The sequence below is a fragment of the Molossus molossus genome, unplaced genomic scaffold (genome assembly GCF_014108415.1).
Source record: "Molossus molossus isolate mMolMol1 unplaced genomic scaffold, mMolMol1.p scaffold_m16_p_6, whole genome shotgun sequence".
NCBI classification, from domain to species: Eukaryota; Metazoa; Chordata; class Mammalia; order Chiroptera; family Molossidae; genus Molossus; species Molossus molossus.
Window position 1 is genome coordinate 96,228,255 of NW_023425399.1, and position 16,287 is coordinate 96,244,541.

The window sequence follows — 16,287 nt, forward strand, 5'->3', positions numbered from 1 at the left end:
AAAATGGCTGAGCGGCGAGGAAGGTCAAGGCAGCCAACCCACCTGACCCGGAAGTACCGCCCCTCGCTTGCACGTCCCGGATGCAAATCTGCCTTTTGTGAGGTTTGGGTGGTTACTTTTTATTTTTAAGTATTATTTTTAGATTTAAACTTCAAAATGAATGATTAAACTTTTGCCAGCTTCCGCCCAGGCATTAATTACACATTTTCTTTGGTCTTTCCAGTCGACCTTGTGGCTGCCCCGGGCGACCACGTGGGTGGCGGAACCAGTAATGAAGCAGTTCACTGGCCGTATTTTGGGTATGAGGTGAGGGTGTTGGCATCGCCCTGTCCCTGTGCAAGGTGATGTTGACACCCCGTCTGAGGGCGCAGCAGGCAGGTTGACTATGAGGTGGGTTGATGGGTTCTGGTCTATTAAACAGTTTTCTGCGAAGAGGGGTGGTCCTCAGATCAATGGGGTTCCACCCCAGACTCTGTGTTGAAAAATTGGGGCTCTCTGAATTTTGACAAGCACGCTGTGGAGGAAAAAGGGGCCACATACTAGACCTGACAAGCGCAGGGGAGGCCTGCATGGCAGCCTTACAAACTAAGAGACTGAAAGTAACCACATAGGATGGTCTGAAATTAAGACTTCTTTTCTTTTTAATATGTTTTCTAAATGATTTTGTAGAGAGAAAGGGAGAGGGAGAAACATCCATGTGACAGCAAAACACCGATCAGCACGCCCCCTGCTGGCGATCCAGCCTGCAACCTGGGCGTGTACCCCTACTGGGAATCCAACCTGAGTCTCGGTGCATAGGACAACATTCAACATTCAACCAACTGAGCCACACTGGCCAGGGCTGAAATGAAAACTTCTTAATTAAAAGTGAGTTGTGGCTGGTAGTCCTGTCCTAGGCTTGTATCTTCCTTGACAAAGGTAAATCTTAACCTTAACTGAGCCTGTCTACTGCCTTTTTGCATCTAAGATACCTTTTGTGGAAGGACTGAGTAATTTCTTTTTCCAGACCCCTCAGAGCACAATCTCCAAACAGAGAGCAGAGACCACAAATACCCTCACTGTTAATCACTACCATGTTAATTGTTAACTGTTGACTATCCTATACCCACCTGTGTGAAAGATGTATATGTCTAGTCCTTTTACTTTTTATCCAGTCCCAGAGATTTCCCCCTTTGCTTTCTCCTGCCTCCCTAATCTATCACCAGTGGATTTCATTTAACCCCCTTACATCTTCCCATTTGATTCTGATGTATAAAATAAGTGGTACAACGGCCATTTTCTGGAGCATTTTCTCAATCACATGAGATTTTGCTTCCCAGCAATTGTCATCAGTTTGGCTCAAAGAAACTCATAAAAATTCTTACAGGTTTGGATGTTTCTTAACGTTGACAACCCACACTGATACCCACTCAAGTTGGAGAACCATAGTTCTTTTGAAATCCTGTCTGTGAATTAGAGAAAATTGTTTTAACACTGTACAGGCACAAGGAGTTCAAGTAAAGTAGTTGCCAAGAATACTCCTGATTAGACTAGGGCTCAATTTTTCCTCTACCAGCAACTAGTTTCATGACAGTAGGAACTCTGCTTTTTCATTTGGAGTAAAACAGAAATGATGAAAATAACTTCTGTACCTACCCAGTAAGATTGCAACAGGACACACATACACACACAGAATTTTTGTGATACTAAGATTTTTGTGATATGTACAGAATTTAGAGGGGATACTGGGTATTTTGTGATAGTGGAGACTATTAACATTGCCTTCACTTGTTTCTGAGATATATCTCTTTGGTCCGAGAGCCGGAGCTCTAACCACTGAGAAAACCAGCCTGGGCATTTAAGTAGAGATATATTTGACTGAAAAAAAAATCAGAAAGCTATACAATATGGTATTGGCTAGTTAATAACATTCCTTTGAAAAGAAAGGTTTACATGCATATGACTGACCAGGTGATGTGGACGAAAGGCCAGACACAGATGTCATCCACTCCAGAGGGGCTGGCCACCAAGAGGGGTCCACACAGGATACCATTGTCCTAGTCAACATACCATAGTCCAGGATATGGTCTTCAACTGTGTCCATTTAGAAACTAGAATATGTAAACAATAAAAATTGACCTGGTTCTTAGAATAGATTTAGGTAACCTTAGAGAAGAAATTGTAAAATCAAGAAGCAAATTTATCATATTTCCTAGATGCTGAATTCCAACTTTTTAAAATACTTCAACATTTTTAAAATAAAAATGTTTTTTTATGATGGAAAAAATATGCATATGACACAGGATAAAGATATTTGGTGCTCATTCTGATCCACAGTTTGATATTAAATCACATATCACAGAAAATGAGTACATAGTCTACCTTTCCTAATGTAACACAATTCACTGCAGGTTTCAACAGCAGGGTGGTATATATAACCAGAGGAAACTGAAACACCCAGTTGGAGCCAGAACACTGGTCAGGTTCCAGCTCTACCACCTGCACTTGGTAGAGGCATTTAATCTATGTGTGTGTGGTTTTAATGTGAAAATACGCAAAATAATGTGTGCCTATCTATTTTACAGGGTTCCTGTGACAATGAACAAAAATAGGAAAACACATAGAAAATTATACATTGCTGTAGCAATATAAAGAACCGTTCAGTGTTAACTACAGTGGTGGAGGGAGGAGAGAGCCTTAGGAAGACAAGAAATGAATGGAAGACTGGCTGAGTGGCAGTGAAAGTGCCATCCTGGAGTCCTAGAAGAAACTACAACTCCCAGAAATCCCGGGTCTCAGAGGGGGCTGGACAACGGCGTGTGGGCGGGGCCTTCAGAGCAAGCTGGCGGGCGAGGAGCATCTCGAGAAGTGGCGGGAGCGGCAGCTATGGAAGCGCCGGAGGAGAAGGAGGCGCAGGTGATGGGGCGGGAGCGGGCATCTGCGGCGTCCTAGAAACCGAGTCTTTAATACACCGCCCGGCCGGCGGATCTCCTGCGGAGGCCGCGTTTACTTACGTGCCTCGCGGGTCCACGCTAGGCCCGCCTTCACGTCCTTTGAGCTCCCTTCTGCTGGGACTGCCCTGGAAAGAGCCTTTCCTTTCCCTTCCTTCCTCGGCCTTTCCAAGCTGAGTCTTGGGCTTTAAGAAGAATTGAGGAGCCCCCGGTACAAAATCCCTCCCAGCAAACAGAAGTGGGACTTATGAACCAAAACCCATCTTCCAGCCAAGCCTCGCGGTTCACTGCTTCTTCCTACAAAAATTTTCACGCCTCACCGGCTTCCCTGTCCAGCATCCCAACTCTGGGATCCTCTGTGGGGCTTGTGGGTTATGTACAGCTCCACGCCCCGCCCCCCGAGTTTGCACGTATAATAATGCTTTAGGACCTGCATATTGAGCTTTAAAATTATTAAAGTGATGCAGATTATTAGCCTATATGCTGCTTTTTGTAGCTTTGGGAAAGGATGAATTGTTTTCTGGTAATTTTGTTCCTTGTGCTTTCTCACTTATTTTCTGACATCTGGTGTCTATCTTCTTAAAGACAAGTTAGGATGTGAAGTAAACAGGACGTCAGAATAAATATAGAAAGCATTTTGTTTGCGTCTGATCACCTCTTTGTAATATTTGCTTTTTGCCTTTACAATAAACAAGACATAATATTTATCTTCCTTTTAATGGTTAGGTTGCTGTGTGGCTGAAAAAGATATTTGGAGATCATCCCATTCCACAATACGAGGTCAATCCACGGACCACAGAGATTTTATATCACCTTTCAGAACGCAACAGGGTCCGGGACAGGGATGTCCACCTGGTAATAGCGGACTTGAAACAGAAAGCAAGTGAATATGAATCAGAAGGTGAGATTAATTTCAGAATTTTTGAATGAGCTAATAACTAGAGGTAACCACATTTTATAACACTGAAGTGTACAAGATTAATTTAGAGTAGAAAACTTTTTTTTTTTTTTTTTTAATCCTCACCCGAGGATATTTTTCCATTTTTTGTACAGGCAGAGTGGGAGGGAGAGAGAGGGAGAGAGAGAGAGAGACATCGACGTGAAGGGACACATCGAGTGGCTGCCACCCGCACGACCAACCAGGGCCGGGGACAAACTGCAACCGAAGTACGCGCCCTTAGCGGGAACCGAACCCGGGTCTCTCCGGACCGCAGGCCGACGCTCTAACCGCTGAGCCAAACCAGCCAGGGCAATATTTAAATATTTTTTATTATCTCTATATTACCTTAGATTTTTTTTTTATTATTATTATTTTTTTATCCTCACCCGAGGACATTTTTTGTTCAGATAGAGTAGGAGGGAGCGAGAGAGAGAGAAACATCGATGTGAAAGGGACACATCGAGTGGCTGCCACCCGCACGACCAACCAGGGCCGGGGACAAACTGCAACCAAGGTACATGCCCTTAGCGGGAACCGAACCCGGGTCTCTCGGGACCGCAGGCCGATGCTCTAACCGCTGAGCCAAACCGGCCAGGGCTAGAGTAGAAAACTTTTTGGTGTGATATTTAGAAAGAGACAGGAATGGAGAGGGAGCGAAAGAGAAAAACATCCACGTGAGAGCGAAACATAGATTGGTTGCCTCCCATGCGTGCCCTGACTGGGGATCGAAGTCAAAACCTGGACATGTGGCCTGGTTGGGAATCAAACCCTAGACCTTTTGGTGTACGGGAGGACAATTCAACCAACTGAACCACACTGGTTAGGGCTGATATACCATTTATATGAAGTGTCTATAATTAGCAAGTGAATGGAGACAAAACATATATTAGTGGTTGCTAGGGCTTACTGGTTTGGGGAATCAGAAAATGATTACTAAGGAATGTGTGTGGGGTTTCATTCTGGGTTGATGAAAATGTTCTAAAATTGACTGTATCATGGGTATGCCTCTGTGAATATGCTATTGAATTACAGGTAAATATAGTTTAGGTGGGTGAATTGTATGATATGTGAAAGATTTTGGTTAAGCTGTTACCAAATTAAAATAAAGAAAAACAAACATTTTAGTCATTATAGAACTCTTATATCTTTTCAGCCAAGCATCTTCAAGACCTTCTCATGGAGAGTGTGAATTTTTCCCCTGCCAATCTCTCTAGCACTGGTTCAAGGTATCTGAATGCTTTGGTTGACAGTGCAGTGGCCCTTGAAATAAAGGATACCTCAGTAGCTAGGTAATTTTTGTGACAGTTTTAATTTCTGCAATCATATAATGTCTTGACCTGAAAGACTTTTTGTTTCTCAGTGTAATTCTGTATAGGAAATTAACAATAAATGCCAAAATACTGAATTTAACTTCTTATCATTGCTAGTGAGTATGTATAATTAATTCAGGTAAACTTGGTATTGATTAAATTTTAGTGCTTTCTTCTTCCAGGATTAAGTTTGTGAAGCTTGATTTCCACGTGTATTTGGAAAGGTATTAGGTATCACATTGTTCCCTATAAATATACAATAAGAAAAGTGGTAAGCTAAATCATCTGGTTGAGCATAGTGAATTTTGTTATGTTCCTACCCTACTGAGTAGAGTAGTTTAAGGACCTTTATTCTTTGTTACAGGCATTTCACCTGTATAATGACATTATTCTTCCATCAACCCTAAGAGGAAAATGACGTTTGGGAGTGGTGTTAAATAACTTTCTGAGCTATTTAAATGGCAGAGTTGAATTCAAACCCTGACTGACTCCAGAGTCCATATGAGTATCACTGGTGGCCATATCTTAGCTAGGATGACCACTATAACCTACAGAGAACTGTACAGCTATTCTGCTTCCTTGCCAATATAAGGGTTTGGGATTTATATATATATGCTCAAGAGTAGTGTTTCAGGTATAAGAACATGTATGTTGTATGGTTGCAGACATCTAGACTTAAGTCAATTCAGCAGACACTAAATACTGGTTATATGCTATATATATGCATATATATGTGGGGAAGCAGAGGTGAATAGGATAGAAATTACAATCAAGGACAGTCTCTGCTGTCAAATAAGGGAGATGGGCACATAAAACTACAACACACTGTGTGACAACTGTAACATAACAAGAATGTACAAGCTGTTGCTGGGGCACTGAGAAAAAAAGGTAGTGAATTCCAGGATGGGAGTAAATCTTATTTGTGTTTTGAAGGACAAGGGATTTTACAGACGATGGGAACAGTATGTACAAAATACAGAGATATGAAACAGCATGGTTATGGAAGAATCTACATGGAGATAAAATAATTGTTAGAAATGAGGAGTAATTTTAAATATTGTCCTTGATGTCCATTTATGTGACCAGATTCTTTTTGTTTAGTTTTCTCCCTGCAGTGAATGATTTGACCTCTGATCTTTTTCGTACCAAATCCAAAAACGAAGAACTCAAGCTCGAATTGGCAAAACTTGAAAAAAATTTGACTGCAAGTTTAGTGTTAGAAAAATGCCTACAAGAGTAAGTAATTGAATTTGAAGTGGTGACAGTTTTTATTAAAAAGCAATAATAGGCCCTGGCCAGTTTTTCTCAGTGGTTAGAGCGTCGGCCTGCGGTCCGGAGAGACCCGGGTTCGGTTCCCGCTAAGGGCATGTACCTCAGTTGCAGTTTGTCCCCGGCCCTGGTAGGTCGTGCGGGTGGCAGCTACTCGATGTATCCCTTCACATCAGTGTTTCTCTCTCTCTCTCCCTCTCTCTCCCTCCCACTCTGCCTGTACAAAAAATGGAAAAATATCCTCGGGTGAGGATTAAAAAAAAGCAATAATAGGCCCTGGCCAGTTTTGCTCAGTGGTTAGAGCGTTGGCCTGCGGTCCGGAGAGACCCGGGTTCGGTTCCCGCTAAGGGCATGTACCTCAGTTGCAGTTTGTCCCCAGCCCTGGTTGGGTCATGTAGGTGGCAACCACTCGATGTGTCCCTTTCACGTCGATGTTTTTCTCTCTCTCTCTCTCTCCCTCCCACTCTATCTGAACAAAATATCGAAAAATGTCCTCGGGTGAGGATAAAAAAATAAAATAAAATAAAAATAAAAGCAATAATAGGACTTTATCATATTTAGTTTTACAATTAATATGATTTTTAAAAATTTGTTTTCTTTATTGATTTTAGAGAGAGAGGAAGGGAAAGGAAGAGAGAGATAGAAACACTGATGAGAGAGAACATTGATTGGCCACCTCCTGCATACCCGCTGGGGATTTGACCCACAATCTGGGCATGTACCCTGTCTGGGAATCTAATCAGCGACCTCTTGGTGCATGGGTTGATGCTCAACCACTGAGCCACACAGGCCGAAGGTCTTTTTGACCTTCGTCTTCACAACCAGACAGAATTACTGATCCTTTTTTAGCCACACGGTGCTAAATTAATATGATTTAAAACAACACATTAAGAAATGGTGCCTGGCTCTGGCCAGTTTGGTTCAGCGGTTAGAGCATCAGCCTGAGGACCAAAGAGTCTTGGGTTTGATTCCAGTCAAGGGTATCTACCTTGGTTGCAGTTTGATCCCCAGCCGTAGTCAGGTCATGCAGGAGGCAACCAATCTATGTTTCTCTCTCTCTCTCTTTCTCGCTTGCTCTTTCTCTCTTCCTCTCCCTCTCTCTCACTCTATCTGAAGATAAATGGAAAAATATTCTCAGGTGAGGATTTTAAAAAATTGAAAATAAATAAATAAATAAAAGAAATGGTGTCTGTAAAATGTCTTTTTTTTTTTTAGGTAGAAAATGACTTGGATGGAGGTGGGGGGTGGCTGGTGGTCAGGTGTAGACTTTCACCTTTTACTTCATACAATTTCTTACCTTTCCCCCCCCTTTTTTTTTACTTATAAACTATAGTGCAACTTAAAGTAGATTATATTTTGTTGCTTTTTATTTTACTAGTGCTCTGCTATCCCTCTTGATGCTCTGGACCATTTTTAGGTCCCATTTGCCCCAGAGATTAGATGCTGTGGATGAGGAATATGTATATGCACACATCATTTGGCAGTGTGTAAATTTATTCAATAAATATTGACTGTGTATATGCAAGGCACTGTGTCATGTCACATTTAGAAGAAAGGCCTTTTGGGACCTCCATAATTCAAATTGTCTTTAGGGCATATTAAATGACTTTTACTTTGTCCAAGAATAATTGGCACAAATAAGTTAATCTTAAAATTATTTTATATTTCTTGAGAAAAATCTCAGATGGCAACATGGAAGAACATCTGTTAACTAGTCTGGGATATAAGTTTTGTGGTAGAAAATCCAGCAAGTGTGTTACCTATTCTTGTCTAATGCAGAGTTGAATCCAAAAAGTAATAAAGTTGTTTGTGTTTTTCATAATAATTTTACTGAGGAGAAGAAAATGTTTCCAATTTTACTTTTTAAAGGGATCTCAAGAAGGCCGAGTTGCATCTGTCTTCAGAAAGGGCCAAAGTTGACAATCGTCTTCAGAACATGGACTTCCTAAAAGCGAAGTCAGAGGAGTTCAGATTTGGAATCAGAACTGCAGAGGTATGTGTGAAGGACTAAATAATGTTAGATCTCTTCATAATACTTTTTGACCTTCGTCTTCACAACCAGGCAGAATTACTGATCGTTTTTACAGACAAGGGAACTGCAGAGAAGATAAGTAACTGCCTAAGGTTACATAGCTACTTAGCAGCGGATCCAGATTCAGGTGCAGGCAGCTGGGCCCCGATGCTCAGGATCTTAATGAGCACTGCACCCATCTTACCACAAATCTGTGGCTGTGGAAATGATTAACATGCCACATAAAAGTGTTCAGATGCATGTAATGTCTTTCATCTGTGATTTGTAGCTTATCTTTACCGGGGTATATGCTGAAAATATTTAATGATGATCACTTTGAAAATAATTTTCTTAACTGAACCCCCATTTTTATAACTGTAGGAGAAACTTTCAGCCAGAGGCATGGAGGCTTCTCTGTCTCATCAGTCACTAGTAGCACTTTCAGAGGTGAGCTTATTCTAACCCAATTTAACTTTCTTTAAAATCTTAGTGTATAGTCTGCTCTTTCATTTGTTTCTTTTTATAGAGCTTTATTCACTATTGACCTAATTTATTTTCCTTTACCTCTGTACTTTATGTTGATCAGTATTCATGTCTTTATGCCTTATTTAGCTGTATATATCCTCACATTTGTTTTTTTGTTTTGTTTTATTTTTTACTATATGCTAGAAACTCAGTACTGGAGTCAGTTTTATATTATTGATTTATTTATTAAACAAATTTATTGAGGAACTCTGTGCTAACCATCTAGGTCTTCCTTCTTTTCTTTCAGAGTACAATAAAAATGTAGGCCCCCAAACTTCTGTAGAATGTAATTCTGGCTTTTTAGGTTGTATAAGTATTTTGTCTATTTTGGTGGGAAGAAGGAGTAATAGGGGCTTTGTTTTATCACTCTTTTTTTTTTTAAGATATATTTTTTATTTAATTTTTTTCCATCACCATTTATCCCCCCTATATATTTTATTATTCTTTTTTTTTTTTCATGTTTTTATTGATTGTTTTCAGAGAGAGGAAGAGCAAGGGAGAGAGAGAGAGAAACATCACTGAAAGAAGCATCAACATCGATTGGCTGTCTCCTGCATACCCCCTACTGGGGATTGAGCCCGAAACCCAGGTATGTGCCCTGACCTGGAAGTGAACCAGTGACATCTTGGTGCGTAGGTCGACGCTCAACCACTGAGCCACACCAGCTCTGCTATTTTATTATTCTTAAGATATTTTTTTTGTACTTTGATTTTTGAAATCTAAAGTTGACAATTCATAAATATGTATTTGAGACTCTAATTGTTCCCTTACATTTCGATTCCTCTTAATCACATATTTTGGGTTCCTAGACAGCATACTTAAATCCTATTTTTAGTAAATGGGAATACAACTTTTCTATTTTAAGCATCTTATAAGAACTGTTTCCACTGGAAGTGAGTTTAAGCTCTTTATTTGATCCATTATTTAAAATATCCTAATGTTAATGCTTTACTGTATTTTATTTCAGAAATGAGCAGTATTTAGTTACATTGTTAATATCTCTATTACTCTGTGACTCCATGTTTTTTTCATCCCCAGAAACTTGCAGAACTAAAACAGCAGACTATACCTGTGAAGAAAAAATTGGAGTCCTATTTAGATTTAATGCCGGTAATTATTTTTATGAATTAAAAAAAGAGGGTATCTTTGTTTAGTGCCTCCCCAAAGCACTAAATGATCATGAAAATAGTGAGTCCATCTTAAGGATGTAAAGTTCAAGCTGAGTTTCATTGGGTATACTATACTCTTAGTAGGGTTTTTGACTTTTGAAAAGGATCATTGCATTTTTTCCCCTTAAGTCCTAATTGAGGTACTATAACCTTTCCTTGTTTTTTTTCTTTAAAAGAATCCATCTCTTGCTCAGATGAAAATTGAAGAAGCAAAACGAGAATTAGTAAGTTCTATTTTTTCCTTCAGATTTTAAGAAAGAAACAAAGTAAATGCTGATATAGTTAAAGCTCCCTTCATCCTTCTTTCTTCCTCCTCAAAGCTAAACCATAGTCCCAAAGTTGCTGTGTATCATTCCCATGCATCTTTTAATACTTTTGGCATATGTGTATATATATATATTTTCCCCATAAAAGAATACATAGTGGTTTTTTATGTCTTTTTAATTTTTGCTTAGATTTTCTTAGGTGGAGGGGGTGGGAGTGTGAGACATAGACTATTCTAGGCACAAGAGCCAAAAATGGAGAACTTTTCCAAGCTTTGGCAAATGATGAGGTCCAGATGCCTAGGAGAATTCAATGGAAGATAGGACTGAAGAGGGTCAATTGGTTTACGATGTAAAAGACATTTAAGATAAAAAGTGTGGAGTCTATAGGAGACCACTGAAAGCTACTGTGTGTTTCCTTGTTCTTTAGGCCAAAGAGAAGTGTGGTCAAAGCTTTGCTTTTGTATCAAGCCAGTTATCTAGGAAGATGATTCTGGAATCAGGGCATAGAGTAGATTGGAGGAGGGAGAAAGAAAATTCCAGGAACCTATTGCAGTTGGTTGTTTGGGCCAGATGAGAAATAATGAGAACAGTGGCAATGAGCATGGAAAAGAGGTGATGTGAGAGACATTATGGAAGTACATTGTTTAAGGAGTAAAGGTCAGGAAAACCTACTTATGTATCATACTAATTCATCTCTCTAAAGGGAACCCCCCCCCCTTAGATGTTTATGAGAATCAAGAGTCTGAAAACTTTTGGGGTTTGGAAAGGGGGAGAATGTAAAAGCAAAGGAATGTCTAAAAGCATATATAATATTTATAATTTAAAAAAATTTCTGTTTTAATATTTTGATTTGTTTTCCTTATTCTAAATAGCATTAGATGTTAGAGCACCTGTTTTATATCCTTCTCTATAGTATTTAGGTGTTTCTTTCCTCCTTTAGGATACCATTGAAGCTGAACTCACAAAGAAAGTAGACATGATGGAACTGTGACCAGAGCCAAACAAAGTAAATCAAATAGGACTTTAAAGCATTGTTTCCTTGCCCTGGCCGGTTTGACTCAGCGGTTAGAGTATCGGCCGCGGACCAGAGAGTCCCACATTCGGTTCCTGCTAAGGGCACATACTGTGGTCGCACTTCGTCCCTGGCCCCTGTTGGGGTCATGTGGGTGGCAACCAGTTGATGTGTCTCTCTCACATCGATGTTTCTCTGTCTTCCTCCCTCTCTCCTTCCCACTCTATCTGAAGATAAATGCAAAAATGTCCTCGAGTGAGGATAAAAAAAAAAATTGTTTCCTCTTGCCATTCCTTAATAACTTAATTTCTGTGTTCTTAGATGAAATAATGTCACTATTGATGGGATAGTGGTTTCTGTTATGTATTGAATTTTTGTGCCCACATGTATACTTTTCCTATTAAAAATATTGGTTTCCTATATTGTGGGTGGTTTCAGTGTCCTTCAGTATTTCCATTAGGTGAACATTATGACAGTTGTCATGCAGTCACTCATTAGGTCAGTTAAGTGAAAGGGAAAGGTTCTGGAACTCCAGTTATGTGTTTCCCACTCTTCTTCCTCCGGGGATTTGCTTTCTGATTAGCTCACCTGCCTATCTCCAAATGTTAATATCTGTAGGAATTTCGTTTATGAAAAAGATGGCCTTTAAAAATCAGTGGTAGAGAGATGGGTAATTCAATCCGTGGTACTAAATCCATATTCACACCTTATGTCAGGATAGTTTCAAAGGATCAGAGATTTAAATGTTTTTTTTCAAAGTACAAGAAATTATGGAAGAGTTTTAATATTTTGATGTTTAAATAATCATAGAGTCAGAAACATATCACAAAAATCCAGGAACCATAAATGAAATTATTGAAATATTTGAAAATTTGAAATATTTAAAATTCCTGCATGGCAGAATCATTCATGGATATAACAAATGTGGTGCAGGGAAGAAGGAAGAGAAATTTTTCACTGTGTACCTTTTGTACTTTAAAAAATTTTATACCATGTGATTAGGAAGCAATTAAGTTTTTAAAGATTATCTAAATTTCCTTCCTCTCCTTTTCCACAAATATGTGGCTAAATACAATACAAAATACAAAAACATTTTTGTATTTTTTTTGAAACTGTCCATATTCTTTAGCCATTTAGCTATCATAGTCTTTTTCTTAATTTACAGGAGCTTCTTAGATAATAGATAAATTAATCTTTTATCACTTGTCTTTTGACTTAATTGCAGGACTTTTGATAAGGTAGCCTGGTAGATTGATTATGGAAATGACCATAATAATTCCCTCCATTCCCGTGCACTCGCCCTTTGTATCTTGACTGTGCCACTTCTCCCATCAGAAGGTGGAGTCTTACCTGGCTGGTGTGGCTCAATGGGTTGAGCAATGTCCAGTGCACCAGGAGGTCACCAGTTCAATTTCTGGTCACGACATACACCCGGGTTGCAGGCTCAATCTCCGGAGAGTACGTGTAGGAGGCAGCTGACTGATGTTTCTATCTCACTGTCTCTCCTTTCCTCTCCCTCTGAAATCAATAAAAACATATTTTTTAAAAAAGAGGTTGAGTCTTGGTCTCCATGTCTTGTATCTGGCTTGGCCCTATGATTTGTTTCAGTCCATGATACAAAGCAGATGTGACAAAATCTGAGAATTAAAACCAGCTCGTGTGTTGGAACTTGCCCTTTCTCTTACTGCTCTGAAATTCTGATACCGTAATGTGAAAAACCCTAGGCAAATCTACTGGAGGATGAAAAGCTTTGTGGAGCAGAGACAAGTAATTCCAGCTGAGCCCTACCCTCACCCTAAGACCAAACAGGCTGCCTATGGCCAGATGTGTGAACAAGGCCTTCTTAGACTGTCTAGCCCAAACTGAGTCATCAACAGACTTCAGAGATAAGTCAAACCCAGGCCAGAAGCCCCCACAGTCAATCTATGGAATTATGAAAAATAATAAACAATTGTTCTTTGAAGCTTATTTTTAAGTTTTGGGCTGGTTGTTACCTGCAGTAGCTAACTGACAAAAGTAGTTTTTGAAATTAATGTTCAAAGAAAAAAGTAAAATATGTTCAAAGTAAGATCATGGACAAAGTATACAATGTAAACAGTAATCAAAAGTTTACAGTAATATTAAAATAGATGTCAGCAGGAGTATTATCAGGGATAAGTATGGATATTGCACAATGAAAAGAAAGCCAAGACCATACAGTGTGGAAAGAGTAGTGTAATAAGTGGAATTGGGACAAGTAGATATCCACATGCAAATGAGTAAGCTTGGAGCTTTACTTCACATTATATATAAAAACTAGCTTAAAATGAATTAAAGCCCTCAATATAAGAGCTAAAACTATAAAACTGTTAGAAAAAAATAAATCTTCATAATCTTAGATTTGGTAAAGAATTCTAAGATATGATGCCAAAAGCATAAGCAGTAAGAGAGAAAAAAACATAAATTGGACTTTGTGAAAATTAAAAACTTTAATGATTTTTTAAAAAGATATTTTTATTGACTTTAGAGAGATAGGAAGGAAGCGGGAGCGACACAACGAAGAGAGGGATACATCAATTGGCTGCCCCCTGCCAGGGATCAAGCCCACAGCCTGGTATGTGCCCCAGGAATCAAACCGGTGGCCTCTTGGTGCATGGGACAACATTCAACCAACCGAGCTACAACTGCCAGGGCAAAACTTTCATGTTTTAAAAGACACCATCAGAAAATGAATAAACAATTCACAGAATGAGGGAAAATATTTGCGAATCATGTGTCTGATAAGGGATTTGTATCCAGAATCTATAAAAACTTACAACTCAATAATAAAAGGCAAATAACCCCATTTAAAACTGGGTAAGTGGCCCAGCCAGTGTGGCTCAGTGGTTGAGCATCGACCCGTGCACCAAAAGGTTACCAGTTAGATTCTTGGTCAGGGCACATGCCCAGGTTGTGGGTCAAATTCCCAGTGGGGAGCATGCAGGAGGCAGCCAATGTTCTTTCTCATTGATGTTTCTCTCTCCCTCTCCCTTCCTGTCTCTCTCAAATCAATAAAGAAAAAAAATTTTTAAATAAAAATGGGTAAGTGATTTGAATAGACATTTTCCCAATGAAGATATATGGATGCCCAATAAGCATATGAAAAGATGCTTGACATTTTTAGTTATTAGGAAAATAAAAAATTAAAACCACAATGAGATACTACCTCATACCCAGTAAGAAAGTAAAATAAAAGAGAGATAATAAGAGTTGGTGAGAATGTAAATAAATTGGAACCCTCATACACTAATGATAGGGATGTAAAATGGTATAGCTAGCTGGTTTGGAAAACAGTTTGTCAGAATTTCAAGTGATTGAACATAGAGTTACCATATGACTCAGCAATTCAATTCCTAGGTATATACCCAAGAAAAATGAAAGCATGTCCATACAAAACATATATGAAAGTTTGCAGCAGCATTATTCACAAATAATCCAAGTGTCCGTCAACTGTGGAATGGATAAAAAATGTGGCATATCCACACAATGGAATGTTATTCAGCCATGAAAAGGAATGTATTGATGAATTTTGAAATTATCATGCTAAATAAAAGAAGTCAGTCACAGCCCTGGCTGGTTTGGCTCAGCCATTAGAGCATCGGCCTGCGGACCAGAGAGTCCCAGGTTCAGTTCCTGCTAAGGGCACGTGCCTTGGTTGCAGTTTGTCTCCAGCCCTGGTTGGGGTCATGTGTGTGGCAACCAGTTGATGTGTCTCTCTCACGTTGATGCCCCCCCCCGCTCCATCTGAAGAGAAATGCAAAAATGTCCTCAGGTGAGGAAATAAATTTTAAAAAGTCAGTCACAAAAGGTCATGTTTTATAGGATTCCATTTATATGAAATGTCTAGAAATGCATGGAGATAAAGTAAATTGATGGTTGCTTAGGGCTGGGTGCATGAGGATTGTGGGTTACAGGTAAAGGAGATAGAATTCTTTCTGAGGTAAGGTTTCACATGTCTGTGAATGTATTATACATTTCAGATGGGTGAATTTTATGGTATGAGAATTATATCTCAACACTGTTAAAGAAAAGGTATGCAGATTAACAGATGAAGTTAGTGAGGTGAGCTATTTATCCCAGGAATTTAGAAAAGAAGAGCAAAATAAACCCAAAGAAACAAGCAGAAAGAAATAATGAAGATAACAGCAAAAAATAATGAAACAGAAAATAAACACAAGGGGAAGGATCAACAAAGCCACAGTTGGTTCTTTTGAAAAACTAGGAAATTTGCCATGTCATTTAAATGTTTAAATGTATAGGTGCAGCATTGTTATTAATATTCTCTAGTCTTCAGAATCTAAAGTGAATCATTTGCTCATATGTTCCAACAAAATTTGGGGTTAAAAAGGAGGGTCCGTTTTAGGAAGCCAGGAAACCTGGGTGCAGAGAGCAAAGAGAAGTGGACTAGATCATGGAGGAGTCGGGCAAGGTTCAGGCCAACCTCTCTATTTGCCTCCACGTGCCAGGAAGGGTGTGGGGCGTGGCTAAGCAGACATCCAAGGCAGCCTAGAATGAAATCTTTGAGTTCTAATTCCATGTTTAGGTCTCTAACCTTCATGTTTCCTGGAAGCATCAAATCTACTGACATGTGTTGGTTGGGGTGGAGGGTTGAGAGAAGGAACCTCTGCTTTTGTCTCTAATTCTGACTCCTGGGCTGCATCTCCCTCTATAGAGAACCACTGCTCTGCCCCTAAATGCTTTTGTATTTGTCTCCTGAGAACAAAGACGTTCTTAGGTAATCACAGTAAAATGATCAAATTCAGGACATTTAACATTGATTAAATAGTATGTAATATATAGTCCATACTCAAATTTCTCCAATTGTCTCAATGTGCTT

The 16,287-nt window shown here is 39.3% G+C and overlaps 1 protein-coding gene across 4 annotated transcripts; it reads left to right on the forward strand.

Moving 5' to 3' along the window:
* The first annotated feature begins 2,831 nt into the window (after positions 1–2,831).
* Positions 2,832–11,540, forward strand: HAUS1 (HAUS augmin like complex subunit 1). Of its 4 annotated transcripts, none has more exons than XM_036245186.1 (10): positions 2,832–2,895; positions 3,657–3,831; positions 5,024–5,159; positions 5,363–5,404; positions 6,282–6,416; positions 8,319–8,442; positions 8,842–8,907; positions 10,024–10,095; positions 10,331–10,378; positions 11,341–11,540. In XM_036245186.1, exons 1-10 carry the CDS (start codon positions 2,866–2,868, stop codon positions 11,392–11,394), a joined length of 882 nt encoding a protein of 293 aa, XP_036101079.1. In that variant the 5' UTR covers positions 2,832–2,865; the 3' UTR covers positions 11,395–11,540. The 4 variants fall into 4 exon arrangements, with proteins under 4 accessions (XP_036101079.1, XP_036101080.1, XP_036101081.1 ...); XM_036245187.1 differs by having other exon boundaries at positions 11,361–11,540; XM_036245188.1 differs by lacking the exon at positions 5,363–5,404.
* The last annotated feature ends 4,747 nt before the right edge of the window (positions 11,541–16,287 follow it).